Source organism: Chiloscyllium plagiosum, chromosome 17 (genome assembly GCF_004010195.1).
Source record: "Chiloscyllium plagiosum isolate BGI_BamShark_2017 chromosome 17, ASM401019v2, whole genome shotgun sequence".
NCBI classification, from domain to species: domain Eukaryota; kingdom Metazoa; phylum Chordata; class Chondrichthyes; order Orectolobiformes; family Hemiscylliidae; genus Chiloscyllium; species Chiloscyllium plagiosum.
Window position 1 is genome coordinate 55,367,057 of NC_057726.1, and position 15,943 is coordinate 55,382,999.

Genomic DNA, 15,943 nt, shown 5'->3' on the forward strand with positions numbered 1-15,943 from the left:
TACCCCTCGTTGCATTAGAGCCAGTCTCAATACCAGAAACTTGGCTGTTCGTGCTACATTCCCCTGAGAATCCATCACCCCCTACATTTTCCAAAACAGCATACCTGTTTGAAATGGGTATATTCACAAAAGACTCCTGCCTTAGGTGCCGACCTCTCTTACCTTTCCTGGAGTTAACCCATCTATGTGATTGTATCTGAGACTTCCCCCCTTCCTATAACTGCCATCCATCACATACTGTTGCTGTTGCAAATTCCTCATCGCTTCTAACTGTCTCTCCATCCGATCCATTCAATCTGATAAAATTCGCATCCAACAGCATTTATGGCAGATATAATCCACAATAACCCTTAAACTCTTTTTAAACTCCCACTTCTGACAAGAAGTACATGTCACTGCAAAGACCATTTTTGCTCCATCACAATCTACAGACCCAGAAAATAACACTGTTTATTGCTCTCCAAAATACTGCCCCAGATTAAATTAATAGTTATGGCTTATATTTTAAGTTTAATAAAGAGACATATCTCCACAAACATATAATCAAGAAAGAACCCACTCTACTCACTACTGCAGCCTTTCTCTTGGACAGACTTAAAACAACAATTAACTTATCTGATTCTGTGCTATGAACTTCACCCAAACCGGTTCCTCCAAGATCAGGTGTGAATTTCACTGTTTGTTAATTTTCCCAGACGCATTCCGATGTCCAGCGACACATGAATTCAAAACAGCAAAGGCAGTAACTGTGCAGGTTCTCTCTCTCTCTCTCCTGCACTGACCTCACTATGCGCTTCCTTTGTCTGCTCTTCTCCCTTTTAAAACTGCTGTTGTTTTGACTTTTTTTTTCCAAAGTTCCAAAACAATGCAACAGCGTATAAAACAGTAATTGCTGCTCCTGGAATTCGAGGAAATCACCTCCAGCACCTAAAATACCTCAATAAAGGAGCAGCTCTTACAGCCAGAAATTTTTCCTGTCCTCCATCTTGGATACACAGATCCTGTAAGTGAAGACAGTTTTAGTATGGAAGGACAAAATGCACTGGCGCAGGCTTGGAGGGCTGAAGGGCCTGTTCCTGTACTGGATTGTTCTTTATTATTTGAACCAATTCATTTTTATGGCAATCTGACAACCTCTATATCACATTTACTGATCACAGCTTTTAAAAATGTTTAAAGTAGAATTCAAATTCTCAAACCAGAGATTTGACCATTCCAGCCTCCATGTTAATAAGGTGGTGGAGAGGGGATGGGGCAGTTGGGGAATATGAAAATGCAGACAACTTGGAGGTCCTGCTCAGTGTAATGACTGAGCCTCAGACTAATGTTTATCTCTGTTTCTTGAGCTAAGCGGGTGTTGAGTGGCTGTTGAAAGGCTTGCAGCACACAGTTAAAGGTGGGGAGTGGGCTTTGTCTGTCAGGAAACAGTGTGGGTTATGAGGAGGGAGGAGTGCAGGGTACAGGGGCAAACAATTATGGAAGGGAGGGTTCATCAATTCACAGAGAAGGGCATCAACTTGCATAGGAGGAAGCATGTCTCAAGGAGGGAAGTAGTGGGTGGGAGCTGGGGAAGGAGGGGATGCTAATCCTGATCTGCTTCTCACCTTGCTTCAGCCTCTGACTTCCCTGAGCTCTGGGAAAAATCAGGCAGCAGCATGTCAACCTAAGCCTCAATTAAATTGAACCTCATCACTATACTGAAAGACGATGGTTGGATATAGGACAGACTACGGTGCAAATATAGTTCAGCTTTAAAGTTCAGTTTGAAAGAATGAAGTTATCTGGAGTGACACTATTCTCAGGCTGCAGGCCAAAGTGAGGGAGAATGCAGCAGCCACCAGTATACACTGATCTGATTTATTTTGTCAACCTGGTCATTCCCTTTGAACCATGTTGCCAGTGGCTTATAATTCAAAGATATTCTGACCAACATTTAATTAACCCAAAAGCAATGTCACAAAGACAGATCGTTAGCATATGGAGAGATGTGGGAGTTGGTGTGTACATACTGGCTGCTGCACTTCTTACACTACAACACTTCAAATGTACTCCATTGGATTTCAGAGGATGAGAAAGTCACCATATGATTGTAACTGGTACAAGTGCAGTATTTAAAAGGCATCTGGATGGCTATATGAATAGGATGGGTTTACAGGTATATGGTCCAAGTACTGGCAAATGGGTCTAGATTAGATTAGGATATCTGGTCGGCATGGACGAGTTGGACCAAAGGGTGTGTACATCTCTATAACTCTCTGACTCTTTCTTCACTTGGCCTTATACAATATCTTACGCTGATCAACAGCACAGACACTGAAATAACTAGCTATCATAGAAGTAAATGTGCTTCTGTTGACAACTCCAGCAGCTGCCACAGAGAGGATTATGCTGAAGGAACAAGTTACTGTCTGACAAACAATCACTCTCATCAAAATTGAGAAGGAAACATCACCTATTCAGGGTCTTTATTTTTGTACATGCCTTTTGTGATTTCTTTGTGATCAGACATGTCGTGGCTCAGGATCTTAATTCAGAAAATACTCAATAACTCAATAATTTGGAAGGTGAATTAATGGGGCTTTGAAAAGAGATTTTCTCAGAGAACTCAAATTTGCCATGGCAACCACATCGGCTTACGTCAGCCTCATTTTGCATTAAGGTCACAGAATAAATTCTTCTCCACATGAAAAGGAGCAATTTTTGATTTTTACTTTTGACCATATTGCATTACCAATCCCACACTGCATTTGCCCTGGTGAGTGAGAGATGAACATTACATATCTTTACACTCTTTGTCAGTGTAAGGATGTTGCACGTCATAATTGCCCACCACCTCCCTTCCACTTTATCCTTTATCAACTCCTACCCTGTTGTGTCATGGTAGCTTTATCATGGCAATACTGTAAATCAGTCTAACAATTTTTGACACTTAATCCATCTTCCAACATACTGGAGTAAGCTTTTCCTGTTGTACACAATGCTATATGTAAGAGAATGTGCAGGATTGAGAATTGTAACGGTGAATTACTTACATTGCGGCAATTTCTTATAATTGATGGTTTCTTACAGTTCAACTGCACTTTGAGTTGAGAAATTATTGTGTGCAATTTAAGTCTACAATTCCTTCTGTCTGCTATTTTAATGCAAGTGTAAGTTCAATTACTTTAAACTTCGCAAATATCCAAGTTGAGAGTTTTTCCTATAAACATATAAAACATTTGTTTGGCTAAAATGATCAGCCGCAGTATCTCAGCTTCAGTCCAAAAAGACTAAGCGAAAGTGAGGACTGCAGATGCTGGTGTTCAGAGTCTAAATTAGAGTGGTGCTGGAAAAGCACAGCAGGTCAGGCAGCATCTGAGGAGCAGGAAAATCAATGTTTCAGGCAAAAGCCCTTCAGAAGGGCTTTTGACCGAAACGTCGATTTTCCTACTCCTCGGATGCTGCCTGACCTGCTGTGCTTTTCCAGCACCACTCTAATCTAGACTCCAGTCCAAGAAGTGACCGTTAATAAGTAAAAGTGCTTTTTATTGTAGGGACTGTTATAGGACCATCACAATAGAACTTAGCCACATTAAATTTCATGTATTATGTTCGGATTAGGATCCTTAGCCTTGCAAAACAAGACCGGGTACAATACTCTGAAATTGTCTCCACCACAGGGTAATTCACATGTTCACAGTCCTGTCCCCACCATTTGATTCTGGATCTGGCAAGCTGGCCCTGGTGGAAACCCTGTGTGTGACTATGTTTATGTTGGAGACTCCGCACACCATCATGGTCCACACAATCTTGCCAGGTTGGCAGTCAGATTTTGATAGCAAAATGAGCAGGAACACTTCGCCCGCTGCAGGCTTCTTCTGCCCTTGCAGCCAGTGAGACGCACAGTCTTTCATCATCTTGCCAACTGTTCGGGTCATTGTGGGATCCCTTTTGTCTGGTATTTCCTGTCAACTTTGGTGGGCCTATCAGGAAGAAAGGAGCTCCATATCCACCAGGGAATTGCTCAAGGGATCGCTGGAGACCAGCAATGTCTCTACCTGCAAAGTTGACAATCGATGCAGGGTCACCTTAACTGGGCACCTTACAGCAGTTACGCCCAGAAAGATATAAAAAATAATCCTTGAGCATAGGAGCTGGGAGGTCATACTGCAGCTGTACAAGTCATTGGTTAGGCCACTTTTGGAATACTGCATTAAATTCTGGTCTCCCTGATATAGGAAAGATGTTGTGAAACTTGAGAAGGTGCAGAAAAGATTTACAAGGATGTTGCCAGAGTTTGTGGGGATAGGAAGAGGCTGAATAGGCTGGGGCTGTTTTCTCTGGAGTGTTGGAGGCTGAGGAGTGACCTTATAGAGGTTTATAAAATTATGAGGGGCATAGATATGGTGAGAAGTCATGATCTTTTCCCCTGGTGTAGGAAGAACAAAACTAGAGGGCATAGGTTTAAGGTGAGAGGACCAAGAATTCAAAGGGACCTAAGGGGCATCTTTTTCAAGCAGAGGGTGGTGTGTGTATGGAATGAGCTGCCAAAGGAAGTGGTGGAGACTAGCACAAATACAGCATTTAAAAGGTATCTGGGTGGGTATATGAATAGGAAGGGTTAAGTGGCATATGGCCCAAATGCTGGCAAATGGGACTAGGTTAATTTAGGATATCTGGTCGGCATGGACAAGTTGGACCAAAGGGTCAGTTTCCGTGCTGTACAAATCTATGACAAAGTGATCCTGAGCCTGAGAAATCAATAAGGGGATCACGAATGTGGCCATTCCTCAGGCAGGGCCTTGCTGACGTTTCATCACCACAGCAACCGATCAGACATTTCTGTCGCTATGATATTTGCCTGGCACTGTAAAAATGATTATTTAATAGAAGAAAACATTAAAAAGAGAAAAAGCCAGGTAATTTTGTGGCCATCTTTTCTGCTGCTCCCAGCCCAAACCTTACAAACTATTTCCGCCATTCCTTGTGGTTCAGACACCAATTTCAACTCAGTTAACAGTCAGGCTGAAATCCAGTGAAGGCCACCAAAGGCCAGAGACCAGTCGTGGGATGTTGGACCAGCACAGGTTCAGTTCTTACCAAGGTTATAAGAATGTGTACAAAGTAAAGTAAGAAGGCCAAATAAAGGAAAGGAAAACTGAAAATAGAACAAAAAGGAGAAAACTCAGTAAGAGAAACACCAACAGGAGAGAGGGGACAAGGATGTATCAGCTACTTATTATGCAATTTATACCTCATTTGGAAGTTGACAGCTCTGCTTCAATTGTTTTACAAAAAAATACGTTCATTTATTGGTGATTATTTGTTGCTGAAATACATAGGGTTTGATCTGTGTGCATTAGGTGTAGGGAAAACATAACTGACTTCAAGGATTCAGTATTGTTTCACATCGGGAAATGTTTTCCCACGTGATATTGCCAATGCAGAAGATACAAAAGATTATGGTAACAGAACCATGGCATTAGGAAGAATAGATGAGATTGTGTCCAATATTTGGCTATGGACCTGTCAAATCTGAGCCTTGTGGTATCATGACTGACGAATAAATTCCTAGTCAACATCACAGTCTGTGAAATTCTAACTCAAAATTATCTTTGCAAACAAATTTCCATCCAGATGAGTACTATTTAAAAGAAGGAGGCCATTTGGTCCATTATGTTGGTGTCTTCTGTACAAATGAACACTTTATCTGGTGCCATTCTCCGCCCTCTCTCCTACACACTTGCCCTTTCCAGATAACAATCCAGTTCTTTGTTGAATGCTTCAATTGAACCTGCCTCCAACTCAGGCAGGATATTCCTGACCTTAACCACTCACTGAAAGGAAAATATTTCCCTCATATCAATTTTGTTTCTATACTCTTTACTTTAAATTTGTGCCCTCAGATTATTGATTCCTTCATGAGTTAAAGCAGTTTTTCCCTTGCTATTTTGTTCCAAGCCCTTCAAGGCTTGAATAATTGAGTCAAATCTCCTCTCTTTTCTCCAGGGAAAACAGTTCTAAGTTTTCCAGTCTCTTTTCATGATTGAAGTTCCTCATTCATGGAATCACTCTTGGGAATTGTCTCTGCACTGTCCGATACTATCACATCCTTCCTAAAGTGCGGTTCCTCAAATTGGACATAATACTCCATCTGAAACCAAACGCGTGTTTGTACGATTTCAATGTAACCTTCATGCCCTTGCACTGTAGTCCTTTATTAATAAAGCTGAGGGGTTTACTGACCTCACAACTTGGCCTGCCTCCAAAAATAAATAAGACACACGTACAATCAAGTGCCTCTACTTCTCTCACAGTGAGAGGTAACTTTGTTAAAACTAAAACCAAAGAAACTATCATCTATCAAACTAGATTTCCGTCTGGGGTCTGATTTGTCCAGTAATAAGATCAGCGAGAATCAAAACAACATACAACTGACTGCCCTCATCAATCCTCTTCAAAATACTCCAACAAGTTAGTTAAACACAATTCTCCTGCAAGAAATTAATATTTCTTTTATTTACCCACATTCATCCCTGTGATTATTAATTTTGTCCCAAATTATTGTTGCTAAATGTTTCCCCATCACCAAAATTAAACTGACTGTCTATAGTTGCTGGGATTATCTTTATACCCTTTATTGAACAGGATTTTACACCCTTTATTGCAATTCCCCAGGCCTCTGTCAACACCCCATGTCTAAGATAGAATACAAAATTATGACCAGTGCCTCTGCAATTTCAACACTCTCTTCATTCCATATCCTTGGATGTACCTCATCAGATCCTGGTGCCTCCTGATGAAGGGCTTTGGCCCGAAATGTCGATTTTCCTGCTCCTCGGATGTTGCCTGACCTGCTGTGCTTTTCCAGCACCACTCTAATCTAGACTCTGGTTTCCAGCATCTGCAGTCCTTGTTTTTACCTAGATCCTGGTGCCTCGTCTACAGTCAGACTATCTCATACCCCCACCTAATCAACTTCAAACCCTTCTGGTGAAATATCTCCTTTTTCATCACCATCTGGGTAATGTAATCCTCCTTTGCAAATGCAAATACAAAGTATTCATTTAATTCCTCCTCCATATCCTACATGTACAAACACTCTTTTTGGTTCCTAACTGGCCCCCTCCTTCTTTTACCACTTGTGTACTATAGATGTTCTGATGGAAAGCTTTGAGATTTAGATTTATGTTCGCTGCTAATCTCTTTTCATACTCTCTCTTTGCTCCTCTTATTTGCATTTTCACTGCCCCTTTGAACTCTTTACATTCACCCTGGGTGTCTCCATTGTATTTTCCTTTCTGACATCTATTATAAGCTCACTATTTCTTCTTTATTTTAATTGCTCATTCAAGGGACTGTATCTGACTACTTCTGAGCAAATATTGTGTTTGGATTACCTCCTTGCTGATGGTCATCCATTGTTCTCCTGCTAATCTTTCACGTCATTTGAGTGAAATTCTAAAACTATTTTAATTTATTTATTTGCACTTGCTTTGAATTTATTCAACTCGGACCTATGCTTACCCCATTGAAGCTAGCTTTTCTCCAATTAATTATTCTTACTCTAAATTGTTCTTTGCCCTTTTCCATAGTCTGCTGTGGCTTAATATTAGTATGATTACTGTCCCCTCAACACTTTCCTACTGATATATGATTCATTTAGCGAATATCTTTCTCAGGAACAGGTCAACGTTGCCTCTTTTAAGTAAATACAGTACAAGCTTGAAAGTATTCATAGTTAAAAATCACACAACACCAGGTTTTAGTCCAACAGATTTAATTGAAAGCACACTAGCTTTCGGAGCGTCGCTCCTTCATCACTACCACCTGATGAAGGAGCGACACTCCGAAAACTAGTGTGCTTCCAATTAAACCTGTTGGACTATAACCTGGTGTTGTGTGATTTTTAACTTTGTACACCCCAGTCCAACACCGGCATCTCCAAATCATGACTACTATCGGAAAGTATTCATGTTACTGATGTGAACTGTGAGCTTTCCCACCAGAAACCAAAGCAACCTGTACCAGAATATGCACAGCAACATGACTATATTGTAGGATCCCAATCCCTAATGGAGAAATCCAAAACCAGCCCAGAGTATTACTAAGCTGACAACTAGAGAGGTGCCATATAGCTAGCCATTCGTACCTCCATCGAGTTGCTTGCTTCAGACATCTTGGAAACTGTTGTCTGGCTCTCTCCGATAAAATCATGTCCACCATCATTATCATAATCATAACAAAGAATCTGGTAGAGGAGAAAGACAAACGCAGCATATTAACATCTGAACTGCGACCAAAAACAGATTAAAAAGAATGATTCATTCACGAGATTTGGGTTTTGTTGGCTAGGACAGCAATTTTTTCCTAATTACCCTGCAGAATGTCATCTTATACTGTCACAGTCCTTGTGCTGTAGGGACACCCACCATGCTATTAAGGAGAGAGATCCAGGCTCTTGACCAAGTGACAGTGAGGGATTGGTGATAAAGTTCTACGTCAGGCTGATGCATGACTTGGAGGTGAAGATGGTGTTGGTGTTCCCATGTACCTGCTGCTCTAATGGTGGAGATCCCGGGTTTGGGAGGCGTAGTCAAAAGAGTCTTGATGAGCTGCTACAGTGCGTCGTGTAGATGGTACACACTACTGCCACTGTGTAACAGAATGGTTGAGGAAATGAAGGTTGAAGGTGATAGAGATGGAGTCATTCAAGCAGCCTGCTTTGTCCTGAATGGGAAGTTTCCTGTGTTGTTGGAGCTGCATTCATCCCCACTCCAGGGTATGGGGAGTATTCCATTACACTCCTGACTTGTGCCTTGTAGATTTTGGAGAGTCTTTGGGGAATCAGGAAGTGATTTAGTCGCTGTGGTATTCCTAATCTCTAGCCTGCTCTTGTAGCCACTGTGTTTATAGGGCAAGTCCAGTTCAGTTTCTGATGAATGGGAACTCCCAGAATTTATATAGTGGGGATTCTGCAATAGTAAAGCCATTGAACAAACTAAAAATTACATTTTAAAAAATGAAAACTTTCATAAATGCTGAGCCTGCGTAGTTGATGCATAGGCAGTTTTGGAACCCACTTTACAGTTTGTGTCATTTGCTTTGCACTATTTCATCCATTTTTATAGTGAATAGAATGGCACAAAACATAGCCATTCTGCTCACTAAGCCTCTGCTAACTATTTGATTGAAGTATTCAATTAATCCCGCTTCCCCATCTTCCTCATATCCCTGTGAATCGTACTCTTTGATACACTTATCCAATTTCCTTTTGCAAGTTCTTTCCCACCAGCCTTTCAGGCAGTACATTCCAAATCACAATAACTCACCTTATGTCACCTTGATTCTAATCTATTAAATCAGTGAGCTCTCATTTACTGGCCCTCCCCGACACTGAATACAGTTTTCTCCTAATGTACTCCACTGAAACCTTCCATCTAGCCATTACTGTTTGCCTCATTTCCCAGGGGAGGCATTCTAAGCTTTGTGCTTATTTCCCACTTCTCAGGCAGTATGTGATAAGCAGTGCTACCCAGGTGTTCCATCCTTCAGTAAAATGCAGTGAGAAGGAAGGGCACGACATGAGATGTTCAACTGAGACTTTGGAGAGCTCTTCTGGCACATTTGTAATGACCTTATCGCTGGGCTGGATGGCCCAGGTTCAAGTCCCTTCTGCTCCAGAACTGTTTCATAACATCCCTGAATAGAGTGAATGGAAATATTGGATCTGAGATCCCATTTACCCTCTTACAACATAATTCAAAGAAAAACAGAGAAGCCACAATGTGGATGCTCTGGCTAAGATTTAGCACTCAACCAGCATCACAAAAACAGATTATTTGATGTTTGCAAAATTAGTATTTTCTGGAAGTCTGTTGTGCCCAAATTGGCTGCTCTGTTTCCTACATTACAACACTGAATATGCAAGATCGCAATATCTTTCTCTAAACCAGCACAAAATCTTTCATTACTGGGGACAGGATAGAGCAGGGGTGCTGTTTCAGAGCTAGTCTGGAGAGTCTGGGCCTGAGACTCCATCCCCATTGGGGTTGTCGCGCAGTGAGTGTTGCTTCGCTAGTCAGGAACATTCTGCCATGAATCCTCCAGCAGCCTGATCGCTGCATCAATCTAACTGGGGAGGCTCATTTTTGTACAACTATTTTTGTAAAATAAGCTTGATTGCTTGCGGAATGCTCAGCTGACAGGGAAAGAGGAAAATGGACGCTGAGGCATATGAGATTGATGTTAAGTTATATCTATTCTCAGCTCAGCTCTGATCCATGTCTGTGATGAGAGTGGAGTGACTCTCTTAAACCACTGGAACATAGCCTTTGGCGATGATCTTTGCGTCCTCAATGTCCATTGGAGTAATGACAGATGATTGGAGGATGGCAAATGTTATTCCCTTGTTCAAGAAAAGGAATAGGGATAACCCTGGGAATTAAAGACCAGTTAGTCTTACATTAGTGGTGGACACGTTATTGGAGGGGATTCTAACAGACGGGATTTATGGTAATTTGGAAAAGCATAGCTTGATTAGAGATAGTCAGCATGGCTTTGTGAGGGGTAGGTCACACATCACAAGTCTTATTGAATTCTTTGAGGATGTGACAAAATACATTGATGAAGGTAGAGCAGTAGATGTGGTGCATATGGATTTTAGCAAGGCGTTTGCGAAGAGTCCCCATGGTGGGCTCATTAGAGATAGTCAGCATGGCTTTGTGAGGGGTAGGTCACACATCACAAGCCTTATTGAATTCTTTGAGGATGTGACAAAACACATTGATGAAGGTAGAGCAGTAGATGTGGTGCATATGGATTTTAGCAAGGCGTTTGCGAAGAGTCCCCATGGTGGGCTCATTCAGAAAGTAAGGAGGCATGGGATACAGGGAAATTTGGTTGTCTGGATACAGAATTGGCTGGCCTATAGAAGACAGAGGGTGATAGTTGATGGAAAGTATTCAGCCTGGATCGCGGTGCCCTGTGGTGTTCCACAGGGATCAGTTCTGAGATCTCTGCTCATTGTGATTTTTATAAATGACTTGGATGAGGAAGTGAAGGGGTGGATTAGTAAGTTTGCCAATGACATGAAAGTTGATGAGTTGTGGATAGTGTGTGTGTGTATGTGTGTGGGTGGGGGGAGGTGGGGCTATTGTAGATTGCAACAGGACATTGACAGGATGCAGAGCTTATAAGTGGCAGATGAAGTTCAACCTGGAAAAGTGTGAAGTGATTCACTTTGGAAGGTAGAATTTGAATGCAGATTATAGGGTTAAAGGCAGGATTCATGGCAGTGTGGAGGGACAAAGGGATCTTGGGATCCATGTCCATGGATTCCCTCAAAGTTGCCACCCAAGTTGATAGGGTTATTGAGAAGGCATATGGTGTATTGGCTTTCATTAGCTGGGGGATTGAGTTTAATAGCCGTGAGTTTATGCTGCAGCCCTGTAAAGCCCTGGTTAAACTGAACTTAGAATATTGTGTTCAGTTCTGGTCACCCTATTGTAGGAAAGATGTGGAAGCCTTAGTGAGGAGATTTACCAGGATATATCTTATGAAGGAAAAATGAAGGAGGTAGAGCTTTTCTCATTGGAGTGAAGAAGGATGAGAGGTGACTTGATAGAGGTGTACAAGATACAAGACGCATAGACAGAGTGGATGGCCAGAGACCTTTTTCCATGACGGAAAAGGCCGTCATGAGGGGACATAATTTTAAGGTGATTGGAGGAAGGTTTAGGGGAGATGTCAGAGTAGGTTCTTTACACAGAGAGTGGTGGGTGTATGGAATGCACTGCCATCGGTGTCAGTAGAGTCAGACACATTAGGGACATTTAAGCAACTCTTGGATAGGCACATGGATGAAAATAAAATGAAGGGTATGTAGGTTAGTTTGATCTTAGAGTAGCATAAAAGGTCGGCACAACATTGAAGTCTGAAGGGCCTGTACTCTACTGTGCTGTTCAATGTAACAGTAGTGGGCCATTCCATTTTTTGAGCCTGATCTACTACTCAATTAGATTGAGGTTGATTTGTTTCTAAATTCAGTCTTCTTCCCTTTCCTTAACATCCCTTAAGATGCTCACTGAACAAAAATTCCTCAGGCGTAGTTGGAAATTTTCAATTCCCAACCAGCCTCAAAGCCCTTTTGGGGGAAGGGAGTTCCACATTTCCGAGGTGACAGGAAGCTGATCAACATCACCTACGTGTAGTGTATCGGTGAACAAGTTAGTCATGAGTTGGTGTTGCTTGGTAGCATTTCTGATTATGCTTTCAATCGCTTTACTGACAGCTGGGGATGGAAGGGTAGACTAATGGGCAGTAATTAGAGGAGAAACTTCCTGTTCTTGTTGATAAGAAATACCTGAGCAATTTGTTACCTCACCATGTGGATGCCTGTGTCATAATTATTTTATACGGAGTTAATTTTTGATCCCTTTAAAGGGCGCATGCGAGAGAGAGAGATTTTTGTGTGGGGAGGAAGGGAGAGAGGGAGAGAGCGCAAGAGAGAGAGTGTGTGTATGTGCGAGAGAGAGAGAAAGAGAGAGAGATAGAGAGATGTTTCTCTAGTTTGGAATGTACTGTCTAAGAATCTGGTGAAGGCAGGTTCAATTCAATTAACTCTGGTTCTCTCCACAGATGCTGACTGGTCTGCTGAGTATTTCTGACATTTTAATCACAGACTTCCAGTATCATCGTATTTTTTCTTGCGTATTAGATATTTGTGATGTCTCCAGGAAAGAAGTGAAGAACCGATACCAATCTCATTGGCAATTAGATATGGTTCTCTTGCTGTGGTCACCTCTGCCAACTGTTTCATTCAGACCATATCCTCCTATCGAGGGAGAAATATCTGCCATTAATCAGAGACAGGCTGCTGTCTGCTATTCCCAAAGATAGTGAATATTCTAACGTTAAGCTGACTGTTAAGTGAGGAGTGCATGTTGATTGATAGGCAAAAGGGAATGATCTACGGGAATACACACGGTCTGAATAGAGGCATTGAAAAGCAGCATTGATTGGCGTGTTATAGATCTCTAATCAAAACAGTATCGTACATGTTGTCTCCTAGAATGCTTGTATCTTGGGTGTCCATATAATGTCCATAAAAACAGCCTAGAACTCAGGGATTGCTTTTAGAGCAGATCATTCATTAGTGACCCAAATTACCTTTATAGTTTTTTCTACATCTCCATTACACAAGGACACTAATGGCATACTAAAAGGCTTCCAGACAGGATCAAGAGTATTCTTTATAACCTGCAAAAGAATTGAGAAAATAGTTAGCAACACCACTGGTAACAGCGCTCTAGGAACACTTAGACAATGGCCTCTGTTCAGTCGATTTACAATATCGAATGAGAAAACACGGACGAGCTAAATCAAATAACATTCAACAGTATCTTGTGCGTTACCTTGATGCGTCACTGAATTTAGCCTGGGCGTAATGAAGCACTTTACTTGAAAAATGTCAGGGTTTTGTGTCTTGGCCTGTGCTAAACTAGTTGGCCTCTCAAGTTTCTATTCCTGCCCAGAATTCCCTTCTGGAATTGCACTGGGTTTGATAGCAACACCCCTGGGATTCCATAGCGAGCAACACCATTGCCTTCATACTTCACACTGAAACAACCTTCATGAATAATGGTCAATTAGAGTGTCCAATATCTGTCAAATCAGCCAGTTACCAACTTCAGGACAGGGAGGGAGGGGTGGGGACAAAGTCGGTGAAGGGATCAAACTTTGTGTTGGTAGCAACAAAGTTATGCTCACCTAAAAGGAAGGAGAGCTATGTGGTGCAGCAGAAAGAATACTGTTTCTCTGTCGCTCAGTTTGGGATTTGCTTCCAGTCCAGAACATGACATCAATTATAAATCTGTTTTGGGCCAGCTCAGTTTCCAGCAGACAAAGTAGCACTGTATTCTGACTGGAACATCCCACACTGCCACAAAGAAAGGCAAAACTGGCCAAACATTGTTGGCAATGGAAGGCTCACTTTGGTGCAGAGAGGAGAAAGCATTTTAAGTCACATCCTGAGTAGCTGTATACTATATCTCAACCGGACATAATGACGTTAGAAATTTATCCTGGGCAGAAATGCTAAACAGGCGATGGGCTGACGTCATGCTTGTGGGTTCAGTGGAACTGAACAGGAGATGTGCAGTATAACAGTAGGACAATGAAATATTGCCCATTTATGTGAATGCAAATTTGTTTCTCATATCATCTGGGATAACTTAGATGTCAGAGAAAAACATTACAATCCTCCTCTTTGAAAGAATTGAGAAACAAATGCGTTTTTCAGCTCAATATTTATCTGATGTAAATGGAAATGAGCTAGGTTCAGAATATCTGGTGACTGTTCAAAGTTCTGTCAAAACTCTTGATTTTTTTCCCTTGGTTTAAGGTGTGAGTCAGTCTGGGCAAACTGCTTCCACATTGCTGTTGCTGTCTTGGCCAGCAAGACTAATTTGGTTAATGTTTCTCCTCAATGTGGAATATTCCATCTAAATGTTTTGAATGAGATCTTACATAAATAAGACTGCAGACATGGAGGAGTCTAAATTTTTTTTAGAGTCCACCATCTAGGTGCCAGTGAGCAGTTGTCTCCCAATCCCCCTTTGTTCATCATTCGAACATGTGGTTTAGTGATTGTCAAATTTTAAGATCAAATCTCACAATGCTGCCTTTCTCCCCCTTCGGGACTGACATGAACTCAATGGGTCAAATGGCCTCCTTCTGTGTCATAATGACTCTAGGCCATTGGTTTAAATGTGGCCCACTCATGAAGGATGAAACTTCCTCTGCTAGTGACGATCCTGCACAAAATTATTTGGTCATCTCAATTCCTTGTGAGAGAGCATTCGTCATAATTCAAAACAGACAAAGGAAAGCATACTTAGAGGGACGGCTGGTGTGGGAACTTCAGCCATGTACGATGGATGGAGGCTGCACTCTTGAGACAGAGGCAGTGGATGGACCTTTAACCCTGCATCGAACCCATGCTACTGAAAACAAACCAGACTCTGATTTCTCTCCACAGATGCTGCCAGACCTGCTGAGCTTTTCCAGTAATTTCTGGTTTTGTTTCTGATTTACAGCATCCGCAGTTCTTTCGGTTTCCATTCTACCTGAAGCTAAATCGTGCTTCACGTGAACCTGGAGCTCCAATACCCGAAACTCTTGTTTTCACCCTGCAAAGCACAAACAGCCAACCCCTCCAAATATCAACTTCAGGTTAATGAAAGTAATTTAAATTTTAGCCTTATCCATATAACATAGATCAGTTTTATTCATCACCGTAAGGCAGAGAGAGGGAAGCTATGATGTGTGCCAAGCGAGAAAGCGAGATCTGTTTATTGATCATTCCCCATTATAAATATGATTTTATATATTCATTTCAAATGATGGGGTAAAGCAATGAGTATAAAAATAAATCTGCAGCAAAACCAGAAGTGTCTCACTTGACCTTTATAGCAGAGCTGGGAGACAATGAAGTGATTCATATGCAATAAAATCTTTCCACGCAAGCTGTGATTTTAAAAGGCATTTGAGATCGCATGTGTCTGACGTGACACAAATTCTAACCAGGTACACTTGTAATTGTCACATTGAAAATATGCAACCATTCATTATTGCCTCCTCAACATGGGTTATTTGGCACCAGTGCATGATGCCTGTTTTTGCCCTGGTTAACAGGGGTGTGAGAGTGTGTCTGTGTTTTTTTCCCCTGATGCCTCGGATGAGCCACAAAATGACGAGTCTAATGCCTCGCTCAATAAAAGCTGGAGAAATTGTTTGAAGAAGCATGCTGCTCAGTGAGCACAGTCAGAAAGGTCTCAGCTCAACTTTTGGATTGGCATGTCTCAGTCAAGCCTCTGTAATCTGGGGTATTGTTATCAGCTTCACCCTCCGACTCAAAGGAGGGGGTTTCAATTACATAAGATCAGCAAGTGGAGGCAGAATT

General features: G+C 41.7%; 1 protein-coding gene across 3 annotated transcripts in view; it reads right to left on the reverse strand.

Moving 5' to 3' along the window:
• Window positions 1–15,943, reverse strand: part of cpne2 (copine II) — a 272,940-nt gene that overhangs the window by 175,194 nt on the left and 81,803 nt on the right. For all 3 annotated transcript variants that reach the window (XM_043707144.1, XM_043707142.1, XM_043707143.1), the window contains exons 7-8: window positions 13,150–13,239; window positions 8,132–8,230 (exon numbers count right to left, since the gene is read on the reverse strand). In XM_043707144.1, coding sequence (XP_043563079.1) covers window positions 8,132–8,230; window positions 13,150–13,239 — 189 coding nt within the window. The remainder of the gene's footprint in view (window positions 1–8,131; window positions 8,231–13,149; window positions 13,240–15,943) is intronic.